Source organism: Haliotis cracherodii, unplaced genomic scaffold, assembly GCF_022045235.1.
Source record: "Haliotis cracherodii isolate W230 unplaced genomic scaffold, xgHalCrac1.p SCAF_3, whole genome shotgun sequence".
Lineage (NCBI taxonomy): Eukaryota > Metazoa > Mollusca > Gastropoda > Lepetellida > Haliotidae > Haliotis > Haliotis cracherodii.
Genome location: NW_027266286.1, coordinates 73,391,955 through 73,417,090, shown reverse-complemented (window position 1 = coordinate 73,417,090; position 25,136 = coordinate 73,391,955). Strand labels below are relative to the sequence as shown.

The 25,136-nt window shown below is 39.5% G+C and overlaps 1 protein-coding gene across 6 annotated transcripts in view; it reads left to right on the top strand.

Annotated features, from left to right (window-relative positions):
• Window positions 1-25,136, top strand: part of LOC139475765 (SH3 domain-containing kinase-binding protein 1-like) — a 39,569-nt gene that overhangs the window by 2,588 nt on the left and 11,845 nt on the right. For 4 of the 6 annotated variants that reach the window (XM_071258966.1, XM_071258967.1, XM_071258968.1 and 1 more), the window contains exons 2-10: window positions 13,210-13,367; window positions 14,459-14,594; window positions 17,322-17,419; window positions 17,992-18,124; window positions 18,607-18,770; window positions 19,180-19,321; window positions 21,701-21,882; window positions 22,697-22,916; window positions 24,036-24,071. In XM_071258966.1, the coding sequence (XP_071115067.1) occupies window positions 13,210-13,367; window positions 14,459-14,594; window positions 17,322-17,419; window positions 17,992-18,124; window positions 18,607-18,770; window positions 19,180-19,321; window positions 21,701-21,882; window positions 22,697-22,916; window positions 24,036-24,071 (1,269 nt within the window). The remainder of the gene's footprint in view (window positions 1-13,209; window positions 13,368-14,458; window positions 14,595-17,321; window positions 17,420-17,991; window positions 18,125-18,606; window positions 18,771-19,179; window positions 19,322-21,700; window positions 21,883-22,696; window positions 22,917-24,035; window positions 24,072-25,136) is intronic. The other 2 variants (XM_071258969.1, XM_071258972.1) reach the window with 1 other exon arrangement.

Sequence of the window (25,136 nt, the reverse complement as noted above, 5' to 3'; positions counted from 1 at the left end):
GGAAGATTTATGTTAGCACAAGATTAGGGAAGATTTTGTTACGGAAGGTCAGTAGCCAACATGGAGGATGTATCAGTTTCATATTGGTTTGTTTGTCTGTTCATCTTCCACAAGCTATAAAAAAATATTTGATTTATTTGAGGCTGTAAACCCCATTTTGCCATTGCATATCTATGTATTGTATACCATGGACTATCAGTATGAACTGAACAAGAAGATAAAGTCATATCAACGGCCCTTATGTGCTTAATTTAAACAATGCGTGTAAGTCATAATACCATATTATACCAACAATAGGTTTGTGAATACAGCTAACATTATGACGGATGACTAAAACGCAAATGGTACCCTTTTTTGAACCATAGTTCAACTTGTCACTAACACAAAATCTGGAAAAATACACCTCAATAGCAAAACCCATCAGTTCAGCACATTTTTCAGGCAACTAATTTGTATATAATGCAACAATTTTCACTCCCTTCTTGTCATCCATCTTTCATGGTATAACCCTAAGCCTGTGTGTTTGTCGTCATTCAATTGATGCTCTGTAAATGAATTTATGACAGGTATAAGTAGTGGTAGCACTTCCCAAATGTGAAAGGTTCCCATTTGGCATTTCTTGTGTCTGGGGTACGATTTAATTGGCTTTCTAATCCAGGTCTGAAGTTGTGTAAGTATTGGTTTTATATAATATGCATGTGACTGTACAGCAAGGGAGGAATGATTAGTTGAGTTACAAAAAAAAACATGCATCAACATGATCAAGGGATTAACCCCAAATATGTTGATGATTGATCAATCACTAGTATCTTGCACAGTGTATTTGTCAAAAGTAAGTATTTTTATGTGTAGGTTACTAAAGCAGATGGATTACACCCATATCTGGGCGTGAAGTCCTGATTGTTCTAAGGATTAGCCAATAGTACATTGATTGGTCATTGTTATCTAACTCCATGGATTTTTGTAAAGAACCGTGGACATCATGAAAATAGTTGTCACGTGTGCTATCTCAGCTGACCATGCTGACCAATGAGATTTGACACCTATGTGAAAATCCTGAAACAAAGTTGCTTGATGAGTTGAGAAACGAACACGAATTAAGATATCCCGAAACGCTATATATGTTTTAAAATATAAGATTGTTATTGCTACAAAGGCACGTGACATTGAACAAGTTTCTTTGTACGACGTCAGATGTATGGGATATTTTTTCCTTATGTGGCTACCCGTGAAGATTCCGAGTTAGAATAGGTCTTCAGCAACCCATGCTTGCCATAAAAGGCGACTATGCTTGTCGTAAAAGGCCTTATGTGGCTATTGACGGATACATTCCTCGAACAGGGTTACTGCCTAATATTATACGTGTAACGGTTGGTTGTAATCATTATTACGATATTTTCGTTTTGTTTACCTTCGTTTGCTGTAGCACTGAAGGGGCAGTTGGGTAGCCTAGTGGTTAAAGCGTTCGCTCATCATGCCAGGTTCGTATCAACACATGCTCACAATGTGTGAATCCCATTTCTGGTGTCCCCCACCGTGATATTGCTGGAATATTGCTAAAAGCAGCATAAAGCCATAGTCATTCAAAATTGCATTGAACAGAATCATTCTATTTCCTCTGCGATATTGTTGGGAAGTTTTTCAACACGAGACAAACAACATTCAACCATGAATTTGGAATTTACTCAATTCTGATTGGTCAATCAGAGGCTATTAAATCACAATAAACCCCCTCTGCTTGAAACAGCTGGTTTGACGGCCGAAGCTAATATTCATAGAATAGTACTATTTTCAGTCATTGTCGGTAGTCATACTTAGATAATTATATCTACAATTACAGGTTACAAAATGCACAGATGCGGTTACTACAATATTCAAAGGATGTGTGGCAATACATTTCGTGCAAATAACATGGCAGAAATCTACAAAGGGAATGTATCTACGTTTTGGAGACAACATAGAGCTCAGAATTTTGGCGCTTTTCTATATACGACAGTGACGTCATATCTTTTGCATCACAATGAGCGATATATCATAATGGGGACGCGCAATGTAGAGCAAAATCCTTGCAAAGCTTGCTTTGGTTTCGTTAGGGATGCCCACCTCATGTTAGCTTACCAAGTTGCCGTGCTCATATGCTTTCAATGCCTGTCATATGTACGATTGAAGTATCACGGTGTAAACAAACTGCTCGAGTATGTACAGCGCCATATTTTGTTTGGTGATTCTGTAATTCAGATCGATAACCCACCCAAAACACTGAACTCAACCCATGCCACTTCTCTCAGTATATTTGCTAACACCAAAGAGTTTGCGTTTTATTTAGTCATGGTAGAATGGAGATAAACATACTGTGTTTTCAATGTAGGGCTAGGTTACCTGTAGATTTAACCCCGCTAAATTTAACACTGCGCGTTCGGTTCCAAATTAAATTTACATGATTTAGCAGCGTTAAATTAATAAAAATTTCAGTCACTTTACAAATTGACTGAAATATCTGTCCATATATTTTACAGATTGACTTAAACTTTTACAGAAGTTCAAAAGAGCTTAAATACACAACAATAGACTAATTGCTAGGATTAGAAACCAAAAGTAAGGAAATATACTTTGACTTTTGTTTTCTTTTAATCCTTTCCAGGGCTCGATTTAACTGAAAAGCATGCACCATTGCAACATTTTATTGAAAAGTGCACCCTAATATTTATGCCTATATGCACCCAGTGCATGTTAAAACATTTTAAGTTTGTGTTTGACTAGCTCTTACTTTTCGATCTTTGAACACACTCAATACCTCCAAGCTTTATGTAACATACTACATCACTAGTCCCTGTGTTGGGTGGACATGGTGTAATTTGGCATGTTTTCTTAATGTCATCAAACAGGGTACAGCGAGATTATGCACATATGTTCCGCTTCTGTTTTACAGAAATGCAGCATTAATCATGTAAAATCATGTCAAAGTCAGATTTTATTTATTTAGACTTAGTTTATGCATCTATGTTTCAACTTTGGTAAATTGATGGGTCCAGGAGCAACCTGTTTTGTCTGGTGCAGCTAGGTTTTCATGTCAATATGCACCCGGTGCATGTAAAAATCAAGTTCCTTAAATCAAATCCTGCTTTCAGTTTTCAGTCACTGGGTGATGAAATTAAACATGCAATTTGTTTGGAATTCGTTATAATGATAAAATACATGCACAGAACTTTCGGTCAATTTGTAAAGTAAATGAATAATTAGGCATTTAATAAATTGACTTAGTGAAAATTTTAGTCATTTTACACATTGACTGTAACACGATAAAATAAACACTGCTCAGGTGAAATATTTAGTTTCAAGTCAAAATAGTGTAAACAAAAATCACTCAAAACCAAGCAAGTGACTAATCAAAATTACGTCACCATTACTTATATTGCCCCCAAAGATTACCACCTTATTATTTCTAAGACAAACTGTGTTACATTTTATTGATACATCCTTATGCTATCAAGTAAAGTGACAAATGCGCTTATTGTTGGCGCAGCACAGATCACGTAATAGTTGAGATTTCTGCGATATCTTCCGGGTATCCATGGGAAAAATCAATAACAAAGGCAACAAATCCTGGTGAATTGTCAGAGATCAGTGCCCCTTTAAGGATGATTGTTGAAATTCCAGTCGCCAGGGCCTGTACATAATGCAGATGGATACCTTTAACATGTTTAACACAGGCATATGTGCCAACTATCGTCACTGCTCAAGTTGTCATATCCTTCACTTCAAACATGTCAAAGTACCATCAAGTTTTCAGATGCAGCTATTATCACTTCTCTGTAAGGAAACGGAAACTTTCTCCAATAGGAAATAAGGAGCTACTCCACTCCTGTCAAGAGTTTTGACAGACCACATACTTCTCCGTGTTCCTTATAGTATCAGTCAAGTTAGAGTTGTTATATAGCTGGACCGCCTCTGTCGTCTAGTGGTAGAGCGTCCGCCTGGAGAGCAAAAAGGTGTGGGGTTCGATCCCCAGCCACATCATACCAAAAGGTGTTAAAAGATGGTACTTATTGTCACCTTGCCTTTCACTAAGGGGCTAAAAAGAGAACTGGTTGCCTCGGAGTCAGAGGAGGGTGTTCATGTTATACCGCGGCATGGTATGTCTGTGAGCTAGCACTATAAAATCGGCATCAGTGTGGACTAGTACAGATGCAAGCATGCACGCTCACATACACGTCGCTATATAAGTGCAATAATCTTGGACGCAACATTAGACATCATTTCACCTCACCTTGTTTTATAGCTGATTGATGAATTTTTTTAAGAGTTGCAACAATGTGTTTGGGGCGAGCACATTGGGAAATAAGATGGAATTTTGTCTAAATTGTGAACTGAGAAAGTGAATATTTCCTTTATTTCAGCTTTCATTATGTTCATTTTAATATTGATTATTGTAGAATAAACTACTAAAGCCTTTTTCTCTTTGCTGGTCCTGTTCTCAGTAAGCTTCACCTTTGTAAAGCTAAAACGTTAATAATGATTATGACAACATGATTTGGGATTTATTTTACTGACACTTGCCATGTAGACATGATAGGCCTTGGGTGGCCCAGTGGTCTAAGGTGCCGCTATTCACTGTGCAGAGTTGCGTCCCTTGGGCACGCCAGAAACCTATGATTGTGGGTTCGAATCCAGGTTCGCCCTGATTATGTTTCTAGGTTTGTCAGCACCATACCCGTGCTCGTGGGTTTCACGGAAATGTCTGAGACCTGCATCACTTCGGTCTTTCCTCCCACATTAAGCTGACACGCCGCATATAACTGGAATATTGTTAAAAGCGGCGTTAAACCCAACTCACTCACTCACTCACTGATAGGCCTTGGCTGAATATTGGCCTTTGAGAGCAACTAAATAAACTCAGCTGATTGAGGCTTTAGCCTTTGCCTAGTGCACCAGTGTGATCAGGCTGATGTGGCTGATCCATCTGTAAAGTAACATTGTGATACAGCTATAATGTTGCTGACTAAGGCATCTACTTCAAGTATCACATGATATAATTTATAGCGGTAGCTGACGCAGGCTTTAAGTACTGTGGCACTCACTGATATCATTGAAACAGACTCACTCTAGAGTAGACTACTGTCATGGTGAGTACCATCAACCTCCCCGAGATAGTGCAGCATAGACTTGCTTAGCGTCTTTGTAAACTTGTACATGTTACAGGGGTCCAGTGAAGTATCCTAGTATTTGTTTGTTGCAAGCTGACATTGTTGATATTGTGCAATATTTACAAAGTTGCCTTTGTCATGTATATCACTATTTCCCCAACTTCCTCTCTCCAACTTCTTCATGGTTGAAGACATAGAGGTTATCACGAGAGTGTGTTTGGGGATGGTAAATATCCAGCATTAGGAATAAACATTGTATTTAGCGAGCCTTGGCGAGCTAAATACATAGTGTTTATTCCTAATACAGGATATTTACCATCCCCAAACACACAAGCGTGATAACCTCTTTATGATAAAATGTCATTCTTTAATTCTGTGCTTCAAAATTGCTTTCCCTCTTTCAAAAACATTACCGAAACATTGCGAGTTTTCATGGAATGCGCGCATTTATATTTTTTACGTCACAGGGTAAGTGATGTGTCAGTCGGACAGTGACAGTAGCCAATATAGTTCCAACTGAAATCTGTTTCTTATACAGTGGCGAAGCAACATATACGCAAAACAACAATTGTTTTTAATTGCCTTTCGCGGGAATCGATCGGTCTGTCTGCTAGAGTAACTGCTCTTTGTCAAAGGGAAGCTACTCTAACCCTAGTCTATGAGACATCATAAGCAGTGAAAGTAGTCCCTACTTGACCTTTCATATTTGCATCTCTATCCACATATGACCCCAACGGATATCGTTTTTATCCGTTTGCTTTATCCTCCCGAGAAACCTAGCCATTATATGATAAAACATTGTATTACGCTTTATAATAAAGATATCCTTATTGGTTTGTGTTTTATTGCCACTTGTCCTTGGCAGCTGATGGTAAATAAGCCGCTCTCAGTTACCTCCCATGAACGCACACGGGTGACTTGACTACCAATTTCAACACAATTTTCCTGCTTCTGATCTTTTTTTTCACAACCACATTACGCATGGAAGTTGGCGAAAATAGTCGAGAAAGAAAACATGTTACAGTGTTCCTTAAGCAATAGCGATTCTAATGATGTAAGTTTTATGACAAAATTCAACATACAAAGTTTGCAGTTACCAGATAAAATGACCCTTCTTTTTTTGCATGATATTTGCAAGATTACTGTTATTTATTTTTCAAAAGTACATTAATACAAACACAGTTTATAATTCTTTGATAACAAAAAGGGATAAAATGCAAAAAACAGGCCAAATTGACTTCCTACACAGAGTTATAGGAATAGAAAAGCAACGTAAACAAGACCAGGGGTCACCCTGACTGTTATTGCTATTGTTACTGAATTTATTACACTTGACACCCACAGCCATTAATTTTGTTAACATGCCTGTACCTATGCTTCATGTCTGCCACTATTCACAAGAGGCAACTAACGGGATCGGGTGGTCAGACTTGGTTGATTCATGTCATTGTATCCCAGTTGCGTGGATCGATGCTCTTGATGTCAATCACTGTAGTCTCTGGTCCAGTTATTTACAGCCTGCCGTCATATAGCCGGAATATTGCTGAGTGCGGCGTTAAACCTGAGATAGTGAGTGAGTGAGTGAGTATGGTTTAACACCGCTTTTAGCAATATTCCAGCAATATCACGGCGGGGACACCAGAAATGGGCTTCACACATTGTACCCATGTGGGAATCGAACCTGGGTCTTCGGCGTGATGAGCGAACGCTTTAACCACTAGGCTATCCGACCGCCCAAACCTGAGATAAGGTTAGCCTTTTAACATATAGCTATATCATATATATTTTGCCCAAACTTTGTACTTGTGAGTACAATCTTGTACTGTAAGATTAGGTTTTCCTTGTATCACAACAAACAAACACAAACAAACAAACACTATTTTCGTTGTCAAGAGGAACATTAGCATGTGTTTGTGCACAGTTGTTACTGTTGGCCATGCTGGTAGTTTATCTAGCAGTGGCAGTCATCATGGTCATGCTTTGTCTTAGCTGTGTACTGGCATGATAATCAGCTGATGATATAAATATATTACTATAGTGGACTATGTGACCAATGGACTCGGACTAATTGTAATCCATGTCAACACCAGATCAAAATAACGGTTCCAATTTACTAGTCTTGGACACTGGGGGCGGTCAGGTAGTCTAGTGGTTTAAACGTTCACTCGTCATGCCGTAGATCCGGGTTGAATTCCTGACTTGCGTACAATGTGTGGAGCCCATTTCTAGTGTCCCCAAGTGTGATATTGCTTGAATATTGCTAAAAGTGGCGTAAAATCATACTCAGTCATGACATGGAAGTATCCACACTTATCGACAGTCACAGGACGTGTTACCCAATGGTACAGGGAATAACAGCATATAAGGGGTTGTCTCATGATAAATTAATCGCAATCGGACTCATGTCACAGCCCTCATCGTCAGAATTGTTTGTGTCACTGCCTATGGTCACAACTATTGGTGGGACTGTTGCTTGCTGAAGTCCATCACATGACCAGTATCTAGACTCTATCTCGTTGACGACTTTGGTAACGCAACGCTGCCATGTCTCCACTGTTACCTGACCAGGGGATTCATTTACTAATTTTTGAACATCCTGCAATTGAAACATTGTGTTCAATCGTTCAACGTCACCTTTGACGATTCCCCATATCAACTCAGATCATAGTGGTAAGAGGGAAGTCGTAAAATGGCGTCACCTTGACCTTTGATGTTATTGTCAACCATAAACACGGACTCAGGTTTGTTAGATTTGATTACTTCATAAGGTGTTGTTCTTTTGTAGCCCTGGAAGGAAAGGTCATATTCATCTGTTGCAGCCATGTCACCATATCTCCTTTAAGGCAATTAGACATTGGAGCCTTTGCTGTCTGTGATATGGTGCATTGTCCATGATAATAAGTGACTTGGCATGCAAAGCAGGGACCAATTTACTTTTCATACACTGCAGAAATACCTTGACGTTCATTTCTCTGTGGTACTGGGTCATCCCTGTTGTCTTTGGTCTCAAAAGACGAGGTCACAGCCTGAGAGAAAATCCTGACTAGTACAGCCAGCATGGAGAACGATATGTCTTTCACCTTTTCCAATTGGTAACTTTCTCCCGGATTCTTTACAGTCCCCACTGAGTACCCACTGACTGCTGGCTGTGTGAGAGGCATTTACCAACGTCTCATCTAGGAAAACCGGCTCATATCCTTCCTCACATTTCTACTTGATGGTTTGAAGATATCTGTATCCAGATGTTTGCAAAAGTTGCCGCAGCTTGTATTTTTTGAAACAATCAAATCATGTTTGGTGTCAAGGTATTTCTTCAAGAGTCTTAGTGACATGTACTTATTTTCTGAATGCAGTTTAACAATTGCATGTTTGGCTTGATTTTTCTAAAAACTGTTTAATTTACCAACACTTTTGATGTTTTCCTCACCTGCTTCAGCTGATTGTTAGAGTCCTGTTGACGGACAACATCTTTCAGCTTGTTAGGAGACATACTGAGAGCTTTAGGAGCTCGTTTCAGGTATTTATTAATAGCATAGAATGGTTTTCCTCTTCGTGCTTCACATTGAAAGAAGTCCTACACCTTAAAAATCAACTGTTTCACATCAACTGTGCAGCACATCTTGTCAGTCAACAACGACATATTTTATGTAGCATGTGCAGTGCATGTTTGCGCTGTTCCTCCTACCGCTGTACCCCCTCCATTCAAGATGTCAACTTGTACACATACAAACATGGTAGTTTCTAAAACACCTTTTTCCAATGATGGGAATAAATATAACAAACATCAGATATTATTGGGTACAGGGTATTCATTCCTGTGTACCAAATTGCCATTTTATAGACTATTCCCGATTTTGAGCTGTTTTGCTATTCATCGTTCTCCTTTAGAGCCAAACGGACACTAATTCTGGTGTTTATCTTATTTTTTATGATAAGAATAAATAAACAAGATTGAATGATTAAGTGATAATAGTGTCTCCATGTCTCCAACTTGCCATATTATCTCATTGTAATCACTGTTTGCGATGTCGGTGGCCATGATGTCAGTGACATTAAATGCCATATAAGGCATATTCAAATACGACAGGTTAGATCAACCAGCTTACATTTTTACACTTATTCATGCAATACCCCATGATAAGCAGAACAGCTGAGCAGATGTTCAAGTGTGTGTGAAAATTTCATCCGGATTTGCATGATTAGAGAGCATCCATTTCATGTTTATTTGGTTCTTAATGCCACAAGTTGAGTCAGGAATCAGGAAATGAAGATGGGAAATTGAGATTTGGCTAATAGTGTATCATCTTCAATAGTTCATGCTTTCACTTTTACACTCACTCACTCACTCACTCAATTGTTCTTGTGTGGCTGAACAATATTCTCCCACATACTTTCATCATGTTCCTTGTGTTTATAAACATTGATAAGATTAACTTACGTTCCTGTATACATGGGACCCGTGCAGATGCGGGGTAGAATAGGTCTTCAGCAACCCATGCTTGCTTTAAAAGTCGACAATGCTTGTCGTAAGAGGCGACTAACGGGATTGGGTGGTCGTGCTTGCTGACTTGGTTGATGCATGTCATCGAATCCCAATTGGTAGATCAATGCACATGTCAATCACTGGATTGTCTGGTCCAGACTCGATTATTTACAGACTGCCATCATATAGCTGGAATCTGAGTGTGGCTTTCAACAACAAACAAACAAACAAACAAATCCTGTATTTATGGTATACCTGTCTTCGTACAAGGGTAAAATCAACACTTAGTACCTTAATACATGATAAAAAACTGATATTGTCTCAGGTAGGTCTACAATTTGCAACATGCTTATAGATTTACATAATGAATTAGCAAAACAATTCTTAAATATGTTATTGGTATAGTTTTGGTCTTCACATGTTAATCATTATGATCAATAACATTGTGGGATCCAAAATGGTCCCATGTCATCTTTCCTCACAAATGATGGTGGATGCAGACAGGGTGATACTATATTGCCCTGTCCCTTTTTTCATAGTGATGATGGTAACAGAAATTTATGGGGAACGTTTAGCAACACAAATATAGTGTAAGTGATATGAAAGACAAATAAGGAAATATATAACAAAATATTGATCATGCTGATAAGGAAGAGAATTTATTGATGTCAACTTCTATATCATGAGGAACACCACGTTTTGGAGTAATATATATTTACTCCTTCATCAGGTGAAGGAGTAAGTAGCCAATTATATTTGGATTGATTGGTTTTCTGGTCAAAAGAATAAAGTTTGGCCAAACAAGCACTTTGAAAAGGCTCAATCCTTGTCAATGTCAGGTAATTAAATCTGGCTATATAGAGGTCACTTTTTACATCTTTACTGGCATGTTATGATATAGATGATGTTGATTAAGAAATGACTTTGACATCCAAGTTCATTTGAGTGAGGGCCAAACTGCATGATCGTCAGAGCTAACGATGATATTCATACAATGTTGGCCCACAATCTAGGAACTTCATACCCCCCATGAACTCACACAAAGTGAAAGTCAGTTGTTTAAAGTTTAAATCCCTATTTTGTACACCGAAGGATGTATACAGAGTTTTATTTACCATATTTACTATGAGAGACTTCATGTTTACACTTGCAATAAACCATCTGTATCCAAATGACAATAGTTGTCAAAACAAGAGATGATATGAGAAAATGTATGCTAAAATTGCTCCTAAGAATGTTTTTTTGTAGTTAGTTGCAACAGATAGATTAAATAATATCAGATGTGAAATGCCTGTGTAAGTCAGTCACAGTGACTAGGTGACACTGCGTCATAATAGATCTTAATTCAAGCACAGGAAATCAGAATGTCTGACTCAGTCAACGTGACGGGAGATTTCGGAAGTTGTCAGTGAACCTGTGAAGATGTGTCATTATTGATCAGTTGGCCAATCATTCAAAGGTGATTATGAAGATGTGTCGAATAGGTACTGAAGTAAATTCATAGATTGCTGTAGAATGTTGATGGGTGTCACTGTCTGTCTAGGTACAGATCGACATAGATCAGGTATGTATTTCTATGATTTGTCCACTAGCAAGGATCTTTTATCATGTGCATGCAGTCAATTACTTTTTCCAATGTTTTCAAAAACACTAAGCTCAAGTTTAGAGTGTCTAAGTGGTCAGAAACAACACTGTACATATTTGTACTGGGGAATTTCCAAGGGTTTGCCCAGGAATGAGGCTGTGTCCATCAGTGTTAAGGACACTTGAAGAATTAACAGTCTGGTGAAAAATGCGTGAATGTCCAAATGTATCGTTCATGCGCTTTTGTATGTCAATTCTGTGGTCATGTGATCAGCCTTTTGTCCCATGTTATAGCTTTATACCTTGTAAACTTCACAAAGGTTATGAAGACTATCAATACTCTGCATACTCGCACACACATATCATGAATGCAACATTACAGTGCATTTCACACCACCCACCTCAGTTCCTTGTCCTTGAATTGAAAACATAATATTCTTTTGTGCTTATCTTTGATAATAATCCTGATAAAATTATGAGATATGCATGTAGGGAAGGCTTACTGAACTTATACAATAGTGAGATTGCCATGATTTGTCCCTTAGTTTGTTGTCAAGTGTCTGGATGATATTACTGACATATACTGAACGGCAAGTCTCAATTTGAGAAACTTTAACTTGCACCAGGTGCATGTTGTCATGAAAACCTACTTGCATCAGACATAACCAGGTTGCACTTTTGTCCCATAAATTTATCAAATTTGAAACATGCACTTAATTGTGAAGTGCCCATGGTTCGACGTCAGGCCCCCCGAAACTTGACAAATTGCACATAACACAGGGATTATTGATGTGTTATGGTATATACAGCGTTTACACATGTGTTCAAGGATTGATGTTGTGTGGACATGCTTGGGTGTATTAAGGCACAAATTTGAAAGACTTTGATATGCACATGGTGCATGTAGAGATACAAATTAGGCTGCAGTTTTCAATAAAATGTTACATTGGTCATTTGGTGCATGTTTCATATTGCTAAACAGGAACAGAAACCTGAACAGGATGAATATATTAGCCATGGTAACAACATGAACACATTTATAATGTTGATGAACTCTTAACTAAAGATTTCTTTCCGTTGAAAATTAGATTTAAGCTCATCATCGATCATCATTCTGTAAAATCTGATGTTATAAGTGATTTTAAATAATGATAATGTTTGTTAACCATGTGCTCACTATACAGATGATACATGCAAGAGTTCACCTTCACAGAGATTTCATTTTTGTCATCCTCCATTCATCCTTCCCTCCATTAATCTGCCTGCTTTCCACTAATAAGTGTCTTCAAATCGTTATATTTGGTACTTGCACAACCAAGATTGCAGTTCACCTTGGCATGATTAGCAATGATTAAACTTAAAGCAAGCATATATAGTTGGGCTCTGTTGGTCATTTGTCTGGCCACCATGTCCACAGGGCTGCAAATTAATTTTGAATTTCACCATGTTCACTGATCAGCAAAAATGTCACTTGTCCTTCTTGAACTTTGAGTCTTCGACTAGCGGCCTTATGTTAATATATGAACCCTGCATTCATCTTACCATTAGCACTGAACGTAAAAAATTGCTTATTCAGATACAACAAAATATACTTTTTAGTTTCGAAAATTTGAAATCTCTGCTGGTTTAAACATGTTAAAAATGCTAATTGTTCAATATGGCAACCACCAATTTTGTTTGAGATAGTGACTGCATCATGACTGGACATTAGGTTCTGAATAAGTTTGAGTGTGAATTACTAATACATTTACGCACCTTGTCCGTGATCGTAGTTACACTGATTCCTTGCACAGTGGACAGGGTGGTGGAGTTCAGGGTCAGATGACATCTTTACATCTGTTTTTGTGTCCTTGCAGTCGATGCTGTGGAGGAATTCGGAATCGGATTACACATCTATCCACTACTATAAATCTTTATGTTCTTGCAGTTGATGCTGTGGAGGAATTCAGAATCGGATTACACATCTATCCACTACTATAAATCTTTATGTTCTTGCAGTTGACGCTGTGGTGGACTTTGCCTATGAGGCTGAGCAGGAAGATGAACTGTCCTTGAAGATCGGAGATATCATCAAAAATGTCATACAAAGTGATGGTGGCTGGTGGGAGGGGGAGCTCAATGGCAAGAAGGGGATGTTCCCAGAGAACTTTGTGAAGGTAGGGCTAGACCATGGAAAGGATGAGAGTGAGTTGTTTGGCAAGATGGTTATGTTCTCAAAGCAGTTTGTAGCCCACCCGGCTGAAATTCAAGCCAGCTTATGTTGTGGCCAGTTTGCTAAACTTCACATGCTTATTTCCACCAATGATGACCCCTGATGACCCCTGAATCTGTTCTACAGGTGTAAATCCATTTTTCACTATGACCACCAAGGCCATATTTTTTCAAAATGGAATGAAATTTTCTACATGTGTAGTTAATACTTACCTAAAAGGGCAACATGTATGTTTCATTTTGTTTAGTGATTCTTTTTAATTTTGACTTTGTTTTGACTATGTTGGTAAATGCTCTCAAAGACGTCTGCAGAAGCTGAACTTTGACATGTTTCTCCTTAAATGACTTCACAAGTTGTTCAAATTAGTACAGAGCTACAGCATGTACAGCATCATATTTGCGTACGAGCTATTTTACTATCTTAAGCATCGTTATCACAATTACGAGATAATTTACTTTCCGAGACCATCCTATTTATTTAGAACTGTCATGTACATCTTTTCATTTTCATTTTTTGTAAATCTTAAAATGTTCACCCATTTTGGGAAAAAAACAATAGAGTGATGAATAGATGAGTGAACAAATATTGGTCACCCAATGAAAAATGTAATAACCCAATTAAAATTGAAATCCTAGAGTAAAAACTCAATTGCTCAAAAAGTTACCTTGAGGTCTGTTAGTAGATTTCAGTGTAAGTTTTCAGTCCTCAGTAATTGTGCAGAAACTATTTGAATATCATTGCTGACACAACTTTTTTTATAATTATCTCTCTTTGTTGAAATTTTAAACTGTTGACTTAGGGGAGCTGCAGCGCCTGTGGCTGTATTTATTAACTTTGGGCTCTGCAAAAAAAACTTGACATTCTATGCAAGATGGGAAGGGAATGGGGGATGGCAAAAGGTGCATCTTCTGGAGCATTTTTTCAGTGGTACTACAGTACAAGGTGATAGGGTTCCATTGTTTTAAATGTGAACACATGTAAATTTGGGGAATTTCTTTCAAATTGAACATATTGAGGAATGGTTTGTTATTTCAGGTGCTGAAACAAGACGACAAAGGAAAATCTCCAGGTATTGGGAAGAAGGAAGCTCCAGAGCGCAAGTCCGTTCGAGAATTAGCCAGCAAATTTAAAGACAACATGCCTCTTGGACCACTACCACCGAAAAAGAAAGGTTTGGAATAATCATTAATATCTTCAAAAAGAAGCTTTCAACTCATTCTCTTTAAAGTGTAGAGTGGTCTGTATGTAGGACTCTCTACTCACAGTGTACATACCTCCTTCAGACGAGGGAGGGTCGGGTAGCCTAGTGGTTAGAGCGGTCGCTCTGCATTACCAAAGACCCGTCTTCGATTCCCGACATGGGTACAATGTGTGAAGCCCCTTTCTGGTGTCCCCCGCAGTGATATTGCTGGAATATTACTAAAAGCGGTGTAAAACCATACTCACTCACTCACTCACTCAGACGATATTGCATTTTGACAGTTTCTGCATTTACGCTTCCAACTTTCTGGAAGTTTAAACAAGTACAGCAATGACGTGTCTGGGTAGCCTAGTTGGTAATGCTGGAGGCCTGGGTTTGATTCCCAACATGGGTACAATGTGAGAAGCCCACTCTTGATCTGCTGGCGTGTTGATTGTAAGCACAGTACTCACTCAATGCTTGATGCTTCAGTTACATATATGGTTTACAGAACATTGTCACATTGTTGGCAGTACTTGATGTGATATGTACAGATATAGCCTACTGCTGTCAGCTTCTACTGTTCACGACATGGAGGGGCAGTCAGGTAACCTAGTGGTTAAAGCGTTCGCTCGTGACGCCGAAGACCCGGGTTCAAATCTCGACATGGGTACAATGTGTGAAGCCCGTTTGTGCTGTCCCCCGACATGATATTGCTGTAATATTGCTAAAAGCAACGTAAAACCCTATTCACTCATGACATGGAAGTATCCACACTTATCGACAGTCACAGGACTCAATTTAGCTTTATAAGACATGCTCAAGTGCAGCCTGGTATTGAAACATGCAACCTAATATTAATGTCTACATTAAAAATACTTCAAATTTGTGTCTGACTAACCATTACTATGACTGCACATTTTTAAGCCCCAAAATGTTGCTTCAGAATTAGGCACTGGCAAGGTTTGCACAAATTTCATGCTTGGAGTAGTGCTCATTTGACTTCTCTGATTCTCATTTCAATACCTGACTGAAAATACTCATATGTCACTCTATCCTCTATATGTCTCGGGCTTACACCTACACTTACCCCTGGATCCAATCCCGTGCTTCCCTGTCCTTGAATTTTCTTAACATTTTACCAACCAGTCAAATGTACAGATAATGAAAAAGGAAATAGGTAAGGGAGGTAACTCTTAATGCCAAGAAACCCATTCCACTGCCAGTTTTAATTGACATGTAGGCCTCAAAGTTTAAATTTTCACCAAGTAGCCGTATGGCTACAAGTATTTTTTTCCGAAGTAGCCAGTGGTAAAATCAAGAAGTCAAGCCAATATTGTAGGTAGCCAAAAGGATTGAAATTATCTTTAATCAAATAACTATTATTATAAGTACAAGTCATAGCACTAGTGTTGGAATTGTTTATTAGTGGAAACTTTACTTGATTTTTGGTATTTGTGACTCAAACAATGATGCAATTTATGTTACTAGATTGAGCACTGTCAACTGAAATAAAATACCAATTACATTAATATTTATGTACAGTAAACTATGGTTATAACAAACTCAAAGGGACTACCAATTTTAGTTTGTTATAACCATAGCTTGTTGTAAGCATATATATATACAGTATAACTACAGCAAATAGTCGAGACCAAAAAAGTAAGTTCGTTATATCCGTCAGTTCGTTATAAGCGTGTTCGTTATAACCGTAGTTTACTGTATTTCTGTTCATTGATGACTATTGTTATACACGAGTACAATTATTAGCAGACATTTTTTCCACAATCAGCTGTTATTTATTTTTGTGTCTTCAAATGTGAAGCAATAGAATTTAGTCGCCACAAGATATTTTTCAAGGTAGTCATTTTGGCTAGCTCTGAATTTTAGACAATAGACAAATTGAAATTAAGGTGGACATTGGCAACCGTTTTAGTCGCAACTTTGAGGCCTGACATGAAGACATCCTTTCCATCAAAAGATTTTTTGGTGCTTTCTTTTGCATGTCAGTCTGATTCTAAATTTTGAACTTCTCTCAAAGTCTATCGAGAATCAATGGGACTGACCGTCATGGTATTGAAATGTCGCCAACTCAGCTTTACAGTTGGGTTCTAAAACACATTCTGATTCAACCGTTACACTGAGGAGTGTAACAAATCATACTGACTAATGAAAATCAAGGGCAGGTAACTTAAAATCAAAGGACCATGGGAATGGATCCAGGTGTTATTGTAGGTTTAGCCTAGTGGTTAAAGCGTTCGCTCGTAACACCCAAGACCTGGGTTCGATTCCCGACATGGGTACATTGTGTGAAGCCCATTTCTGGTGTCCCCTGCCGTGATATTGCTGGAATATTGCTAAAAGCTCACTCACTCACTCACTACTGAAAATAATGTGACAGATTCAGGCTAGTAGTAGTAGACTCAAGATTCTCTTTCAGATTAAATCCTCCTTGGGGCACTTATTGCATTTTCCTTGCTCAAGAAAATCTTGACACACTGATTTGATCAGAGCATCCATAACCTCTACAGGTTTGTACGAGTTTTTGACACATATTGCTAATATGCTTCATCTTCGGAACCTATCTGGGTCCTCTGCAATCAAGTGTTAATATTCCATCTTGGCTGAGTTCATCTGTCTTTGGCCTTGACCTGTTTGTTTTATTACCATCCATCTTGTAAATATACACAACATTGTAGTCCATGTATTCCTCTTCAGATAAGAAAAAGAAATGCAAGGTTATGTTTGACTACACACCGGAGAATGAAGATGAGCTGCAGCTCAAGGAGGGAGAAATCATTGACTTCATACGAGAGGTAAGAATTACTTACAGGAAGTAGGATTGACTTTGTATGGAAAGTAGGATTGACTTTGTACGGAAAGTAGGATTGACTTTGTACGGGAGGTAGGATTGACTTTGTACGGGAGGTAGGATTGACTTTGTACAGGAGGTAGGATTTACTTTCTACTGAGGTAGGATTGACTTTGCACGAGAGGTAGGATTGACTTTGTACGGGAAGTAAGACTGTCTTTGTATGCGAGGTAGAATTGACCTTGCTTTCTACATTGTTCTACAGGAGGTAAAAATTCTCACTCCGATTTCCCGGGAATTGGTTAGCTCTGGTTACAGGGCTTGTATAACAGAAAACCTGGGTTTTGATCTCTCACATTGGCACCACATGGAAAACTCATTCTTAGTGATTGACAAGATGATAATGCCAGATGGCTGGGTGTCATTGTACAAAGCGATCTTAGCGCTAAGATGATCATAACTCCCATACCTTAACATAGACTTATGACAGTTGTAGCGCTAAGGTAGTTTTGTACAACTGCACCCTGGTAAACAATAGTAATGGCAGACTTAAGCTGATCGATTGTGTCCCTGTAGGTTGAGGATGGATGGTGGGAGGGCAGCAACAATGGCCCCAGTGGTGTGTTCCCATCCAACTTTGTGGAGATGTGTGAGGAACAGCCAGAGGATGCAGGACAACCAGATGTCCCGGACAAACCAAGTGGGATTGGTGAGTTGATTCTTGATGTAGAACAAGATGTGGACTGAAACCTCAGGCCTGATCTGTGTAGATGATATCATGATGTTCCCCATGGGATACAACTGTGTCCCTGTTTGATACGAGGTGATGTGTGTATATTGTCTGATGCCATGTCATGTGCGTGTGGTGTAGGGCTGGGACGGGTAACTTGGGTACTTGGGTACATTTTTCCAGGGCGATGGTCAAACTATTTCCAATCGGACATTTTGTACCCTTCGCTTTAAGTGGGTACCCGGGTAGGGTCGGGTAATAGGGGTCGGGTACCCGCATAGCAGATTTGGACATGTCCCAGCCCTAGAGTGGTGATATTGTGATACTATGATGAAATATTTCGATGTTATTTGGGGGATATGATGTATAATGTTCTGTGTTAGTGATACTCTGACATGCTCTGTAGATGTTTGGATGTCCCATGGGTGATGTGATGTTCCCCATTTGCTGTTCTGTGTCAGGTTCTGGTGATGAGTCATCTGGCAGTGTGCACGAGATAAAGGGAAAGAAGGTGATCGGTATTGGCCTGGGGAACATCTTCCAAGGCGGCCCAATCAAACTCCGCTCTGCTCCCAAAAACAAAGAAGCACCTCCCGTGGAGGCGAAGAAGCACGCTGATGTAAAGGTGAAGGTCACAGAAACACAATCTGATTCTATACTTTCATTACATTATGAAACTTGTTCAGCTCATGTGTTATTAAACCCTGTCTTTTTACAAACATGACAATTCTTGTGCCTTGGTGTTTGTAACACTTTTTCATTACACCATTGGAAAGAGTGTGTCGAGTTGACAACTTAGGCATTCAAAGTTGTTATAGACATTTTAACTGTCATAAATATATATATATATATATATATATATATATATTAGGAATTCAAGGTTGTTATAGACATTTTAACATATATATATATACACCATATATATATATATATATATATATATATATATATATATATATATATATATATCATATAAACACTTTTCTAGCTTTGTAAACTATGGTTGATCACTCAATATTCATCAACATCTTCAGGAGCTACCTAAACCACCACCCCATGAGCCAGCCCGACCTCCGCCCCTGGAACCAGTCCGGCCACCCCTTCCTGAGCCCACCAAGGCCCCTGTAGCTGATCCCATACCCATCACGACTGAGGTGGTCAAGAGAGAGAAAAAAGGTAGTGTGACAGCAGGACTTGTCATTAGGATCGGACTAATATGTTGCCAAAAATGTGTTGTTGTTACCAATACGTTGTGTGTGATATGTTGCTGGTGTGATGCCCTGATATCCTTGATATGTTGCTAGTATGACGCCCTGATGTCCTTGATATGTTGCTGGTGTGACGCCCTGATGTCCTTGATATGTTGCTGGTGTGATGCCCTGATGTCCTTGATATGTTTCTGGTGTGATGCCCTGATGTCCTTGATATGTTGCTGGTGTGATGCCCTGATGTCCTTGATATGTTTCTGGTGTGATGCCCTGATGTCCTTGATATGTTGCTGGTGTGGTGCCCTGATATATTTGATATGTTGCTAGTATGACGCCCTGATGTCCTTGATATGTTGCTGGTGTGACGCCCTGATGTCCTTGATATGTTGCTGGTGTGATGCCCTGATGTCCTTGATATGTTTCTGGTGTGATGCCCTGATGTCCTTGATATGTTGTTGGTGTGACACCCGAATGTCCTTGATATGTTTCTGGTGTGATGCCCTGATGTCCTTGATATGTTGCTGGTGTGGTGCCCTGATGTCCTTGATAAGTTGCTGGTGTGATGCCCTGATGTCCTTGATATGTTGCTGTTATGATGCCCTGATGTCCTTGATATGTTGCTGGTGTGATGCCCTGATATCCTTTATATGTTGCTGGTGTGATGCCCTGATATCCTTTATATGTTTCTGGTGTGATGCCCTGATATCCTTGATATGTTTCTGATGTGATGCCCTGATGTCCTTGATAAGTTGCTTGTGTGATGCCCTGATGTCCTTGATATGTTGCTGTTATGATGCCCTGATATCCTTTATATGTTGCTGGTGTGATGGCCTGATATCCTTTATATGTTGCTGGTGTGATGCCCTGATATCTTTGATATGTTGTTGGTGTGATGCCCTGATGTCCTGGATATGTTTCTGGTGTGATGCCCTGATATCTTTGATATGTTTCTGGTGTGATGCCCTGGTATCTTTGATATGTTGTCGGTGTGATGCCCTGGTATCTTTGATATGTTGTTGGTTTGATGCCCTGATGTCCTGGATATGTTGCTGGTGTGATGCCCTGATATCTTTGATATGTTTCTGGTGTGATGCCCTGGTATCTTTGATATGTTGTCGGTGTGATGCCCTGGTATCTTTGATATGTTGTTGGTTTGATGCCCTGATATCTTTGATATGTTGCTGGTGTGATGCCCTGATGTCTTTGATATGTTGCTGGTGTGATGCCCTGATGTCCTTGATATGTTGTTGGTGTGATGCCCTGATATCTTTGATATGTTGTCGGTGTGATGCCCTGGTATCTTTGATATGTTGTCGGTGTGATGCCCTGATATCTTTGATATGTTGTTGGTGTGATGCCCTGATGTCCTGGATATGTTGTTGGTGTGATGCCCTGATATCTTTGATATGTTGTTGGTGTGATGCCCTGGTATCTTTGATATGTTGTTGGTGTGATGCCCTGATATCTTTGATATGTTGTCGGTGTGATGCCCTGATATCTTTGATATGTTGCTGGTGTGATGCCCTGATGTCTTTGATATGTTGCTGGTGTGATGCCCTGATGTCCTTGATATGTTGTTGGTGTGATGCCCTGATATCTTTGATATGTTGTCGGTGTGATGCCCTGATATCTTTGATATGTTTCTGGTGTGATGCCCTGATATCTTTGATATGTTGTCGGTGTGATGCCCTGGTATCTTTGATATGTTGTTGGTGTGATGCCCTGATATCTTTGATATGTTGTCGGTGTGATGCCCTGATATCTTTGATATGTTGTCGGTGTGATGCCCTGATATCTTTGATATGTTTCTGGTGTGATGCCCTGATATCTTTGATATGTTGTTGGTGTGATGCCCTGATATCTTTGATATGTTGTTGGTGTGATGCCCTGATATCTTTGATATGTTGTTGGTGTGATGCCCTGGTATCTTTGATATGTTGTTGGTGTGATGCCCTGGTATCTTTGATATGTTGTCGGTGTGATGCCCTGATATCTTTGATATGTTGTTGGTGTGATGCCCTGATATCTTTGATATGTTGTTGGTGTGATGCCCTGATATCTTTGATATGTTTCTGGTGTGATGCCCTGGTATCTTTGATATGTTGCTGGTGTGATGCCCTGATGTCCTTGATATGTTGCTGTTGTGATGCCCTGGTATCTTTGATATGTTTCTGGTGTGATGCCCTGGTATCTTTGATATGTTGCTGGTGTGATGCCCTGATATCTTTGATATGTTGCTGGTGTGATGCCCTGATGTCCTTGATATGTTGCTGGTGTGATGCCAATGGCAAATTGTCAATAGGTTGCCCTGATTGCTATGACCTTAAATGTTCTTATGTCTTTGCAGTGAACAGAGCCGTTGTGAGATTCTCCTATACAGCAGAGCAGCCTGATGAGTTGTCCTTGAAGGAAGGGGAGACCATCTCAGTGCTTGACACCAAACTTGAGGATGAAGGATGGTGGAAGGGAGAGGTCAATGGCAAAGTTGGTGTTTTCCCGGACAATTTTGTGGAACTCATCCCAGAAGAAGTAAGTACTAAGGCCTGTGTGCAGGGAATGGGACCAGGGCTCACTGGAGTGACTTCATTGACTATGTTTGGGCAGTCTCAGTAAGTTGTTTCTAGTAATCCAATGAGCACTGAGTTGTCTGCTAACTCATATTTTATAATGTATGTCAATGTAGAAGTCAGTTATTATTCTTCAGTGTGTAAAGTCATAAAGTTCAATCTTCGAAAAGAAACAATAAGCTGTTAATGCCTGGTATGTATTTAAGAAATAAACAATAAGTGAGAGTTGTTTATCGTACAATATAACACTGCATCGACAATATCCATGAAGGGCGCATTTATTGTTCGATAAACAACCGCCACAAGTTGTTTATGTATTTCTTATATGAGTCATCAACATTATGTACAGCCTCCTTCGGGATGTTGATAAAATGTACAAGCTTTAGAAATATTTACCAAAATTTTAACCATGATGACTCTGCAAAGAATCTGACCTGGGTAATGTCTGACAAGTACATTTTACGCGTGGGTTAGCTGCGTAGCCCAGCTACATCTATGGGGAACAACTTACTAGACACTTCCCTCTCAAAAATAATGTCGTCGAATATATGATGTCATCAAGTTGTGAGTACATATTCAGATCACCAGAAATGACATCATGACAGAACAGTGTGTTGTGAAATAAACCATGTTCTTCATTGTATATATATATAGTGTCGTTTTGGTATACGCTTGACAGATACCGTCAATACCGAAACGTTGGTATCTACTTTGTCATCCGTTACCTTCTAAGAAATGTTTACCAAACAGTACATTACGTGTTATTGTAACTGCAGGCTCCCAAACCTAAGAAGCCTCCACCCCCATCTATCTCGACCATACCCAAGGCCCCTCCAGGTGGTGGGGGCGGGGCAGGCAAGCCTGGTCTGTACCCCAAGCTACCTGACAGGGTCCCTGCTGCTGACCCCCATCTCACGGAGTCCAAGAAACATGACACGAAACATGATGGCAAACACAAGCCGGAGGCACCGAGCAACAAGATCAAAGACCACACAGGTAAATTTGTCTGTGCAGGGTGGCATGTGAAGGAAGGGTTTTGTAGGAAGGATTTTATAGACAGATGGGGATGTCTTGGAGGGGCAGGGTATTGTGCAGAGCTATAGATAAGCTGTTGGTTATTTGGGTATTTTACCCAGGGGGTTTATTTTGATTGGGTATCCACAATTTTTAGAGGGTAGTCACATTTTTTTAATCACCAATCAGCGACTGTTTAAGATAAGACATGTACATTGATGTGCTTTTCAGTTGTCATCTACCAGTATGTTTGTTGCACAAACTTTTCTAAATGTAACTGTCAGCAAGTGAATTTTGCAATCAGCTGATACACAATCATTTTATCTAACAGTTGTAGTATACGCCATTTTTTTTATCTAATAGTTGTAATATACGCATCAATTTTTGTTTCAGTAGCATTTTTATAGTTTTTATTCCTCTGCGTATTTCAGTTTATTTAATTTCAGGGATAATTCTCGGGTGGTGTGGTTTTTTCAAAAAAGGCCCACATTTTCAAATACAATGGGGTATTTTAACATTGTGCTTTTGGGGCAAGTGTGGGTGTACCTCAGGAATATTATAAATTTTCACGTAAAGGGCACGTGTCAGAAATCCATAGAGTGAACCCTGGTATTTTACGCAAATACGCAGCTTATCTCGAGCTCTGTTGTAGTTGGGTGGGGTGTCTTGGCTAGGTATGGTATTGTTATGGGTGGGGTGTCATGGGCAGTGGGGGAGACAGGGTATTGTAGGAAGGGTGTCACGGGCAGGTAGGAGTTTTAGGGAAAGGATAGTTATACTCATTGACTGGTGGTTGTATCAAGAGATGGGACTGTATTGTAGGAGGGCTGGGTTTTCATCAGTAGTCAGGGGATTTCCTGGGAAGGCCATGATGCTAGAAAAAAGGTCTGTGCAAGGTATAATTTTCAATGGTTGGCAGTGATAAAAGTCCAATTTTGAAAAATGATGACAAACTTGTGTAGTAAATGATTTCAGTGTTCCATGTACATACTCAGAAAACAACATAGACTTCAACATTTGATAATGTGGTGTTGAGAGTAGTCTGTAGGGTTGTCAGTGTACAATGTGTTCCGTTGTGTGATGTCGTGTATCTCTTGCCAGCTCATTTGAAGGGACCACCGCCTCCAAAGCCGACACGTAAGATTTCTCTGCATCCACACATGTATAGCTATTTATGTAGCCTGCTTTTTCACTGATTCATGTACAACTTATATCCAGCCTGTTTATGCAAGCTTTTCATGTGTGTGGCTAGTAGCAAGCTGAGCCTCATCATCCGAGCCGAGCTGCACACAACAGAGCTTATCACAGGGGTGCAGTCATGCTTGTCACCTGCTCTCCGAGATGAGGGCCGGCGACACATACCTACCTGCGATCGTGGAGGGTCACATTGCCACTTACCTTATGCAGTTGTTGTAGTATATATTTATATTATTGCCTCCTACACGAGCAAGGACGATGCATGTTCAACGGGGGCAATGACATCATGCAGGTGTGCAGGGATAGATTTCAAAACCTATGTGTATGTTGCCAACAGGGCTTGCTCCTTTTGCAAGTTACTGGCCCTTCTTCATACTAACTGGCCTACAACTAAATGATGAAGGTCGCGAAGTGGCCTGACCTGAGATTGTGTAGCCAGCTATCAGGACTATGAAAGTTTTGAGAACTCCTTACTCCTAATACTTTCTTTGCACTCTGAGATTAAATCTTGGCTTCCTTTTGCCTCATTTTGTGTGGTACATACAAGGAGGTTCACAATGTGCTGCCAGGAGCAGTTTGATCTGACATGTAGGTATGGTATGTTAAAGCAGGTTCATGGTACATGTTCACTGTCAGCAACAGTGAGGGCTTACTTAGAGGTGAGAGGTATTATCAGTATACAGTATGTCACGATTTGAAATACTAATTCATATGTATCTCAATGGAAAATGGTGGTATACTGGTTTTAAAATCATGCATATTTTCATCTTGTTAATGTTTGTGACAAGTCAAAATGAAACTTGAAATTCAGAAATTAGCAGCTCCTGTGATAAGGAAACTGTTTTCGGCCAGCTTCCTGTATATAATGTGTCTATTCCATATATGTTATGACCATGACGACATCCAACAAAATGGCGGACATAGTTGTCAATGTGTGACATGTGGGTCCATTTATATTCATATTTATAATGAATTAAAGATGAAAGAATGCATGCAATATGTTGT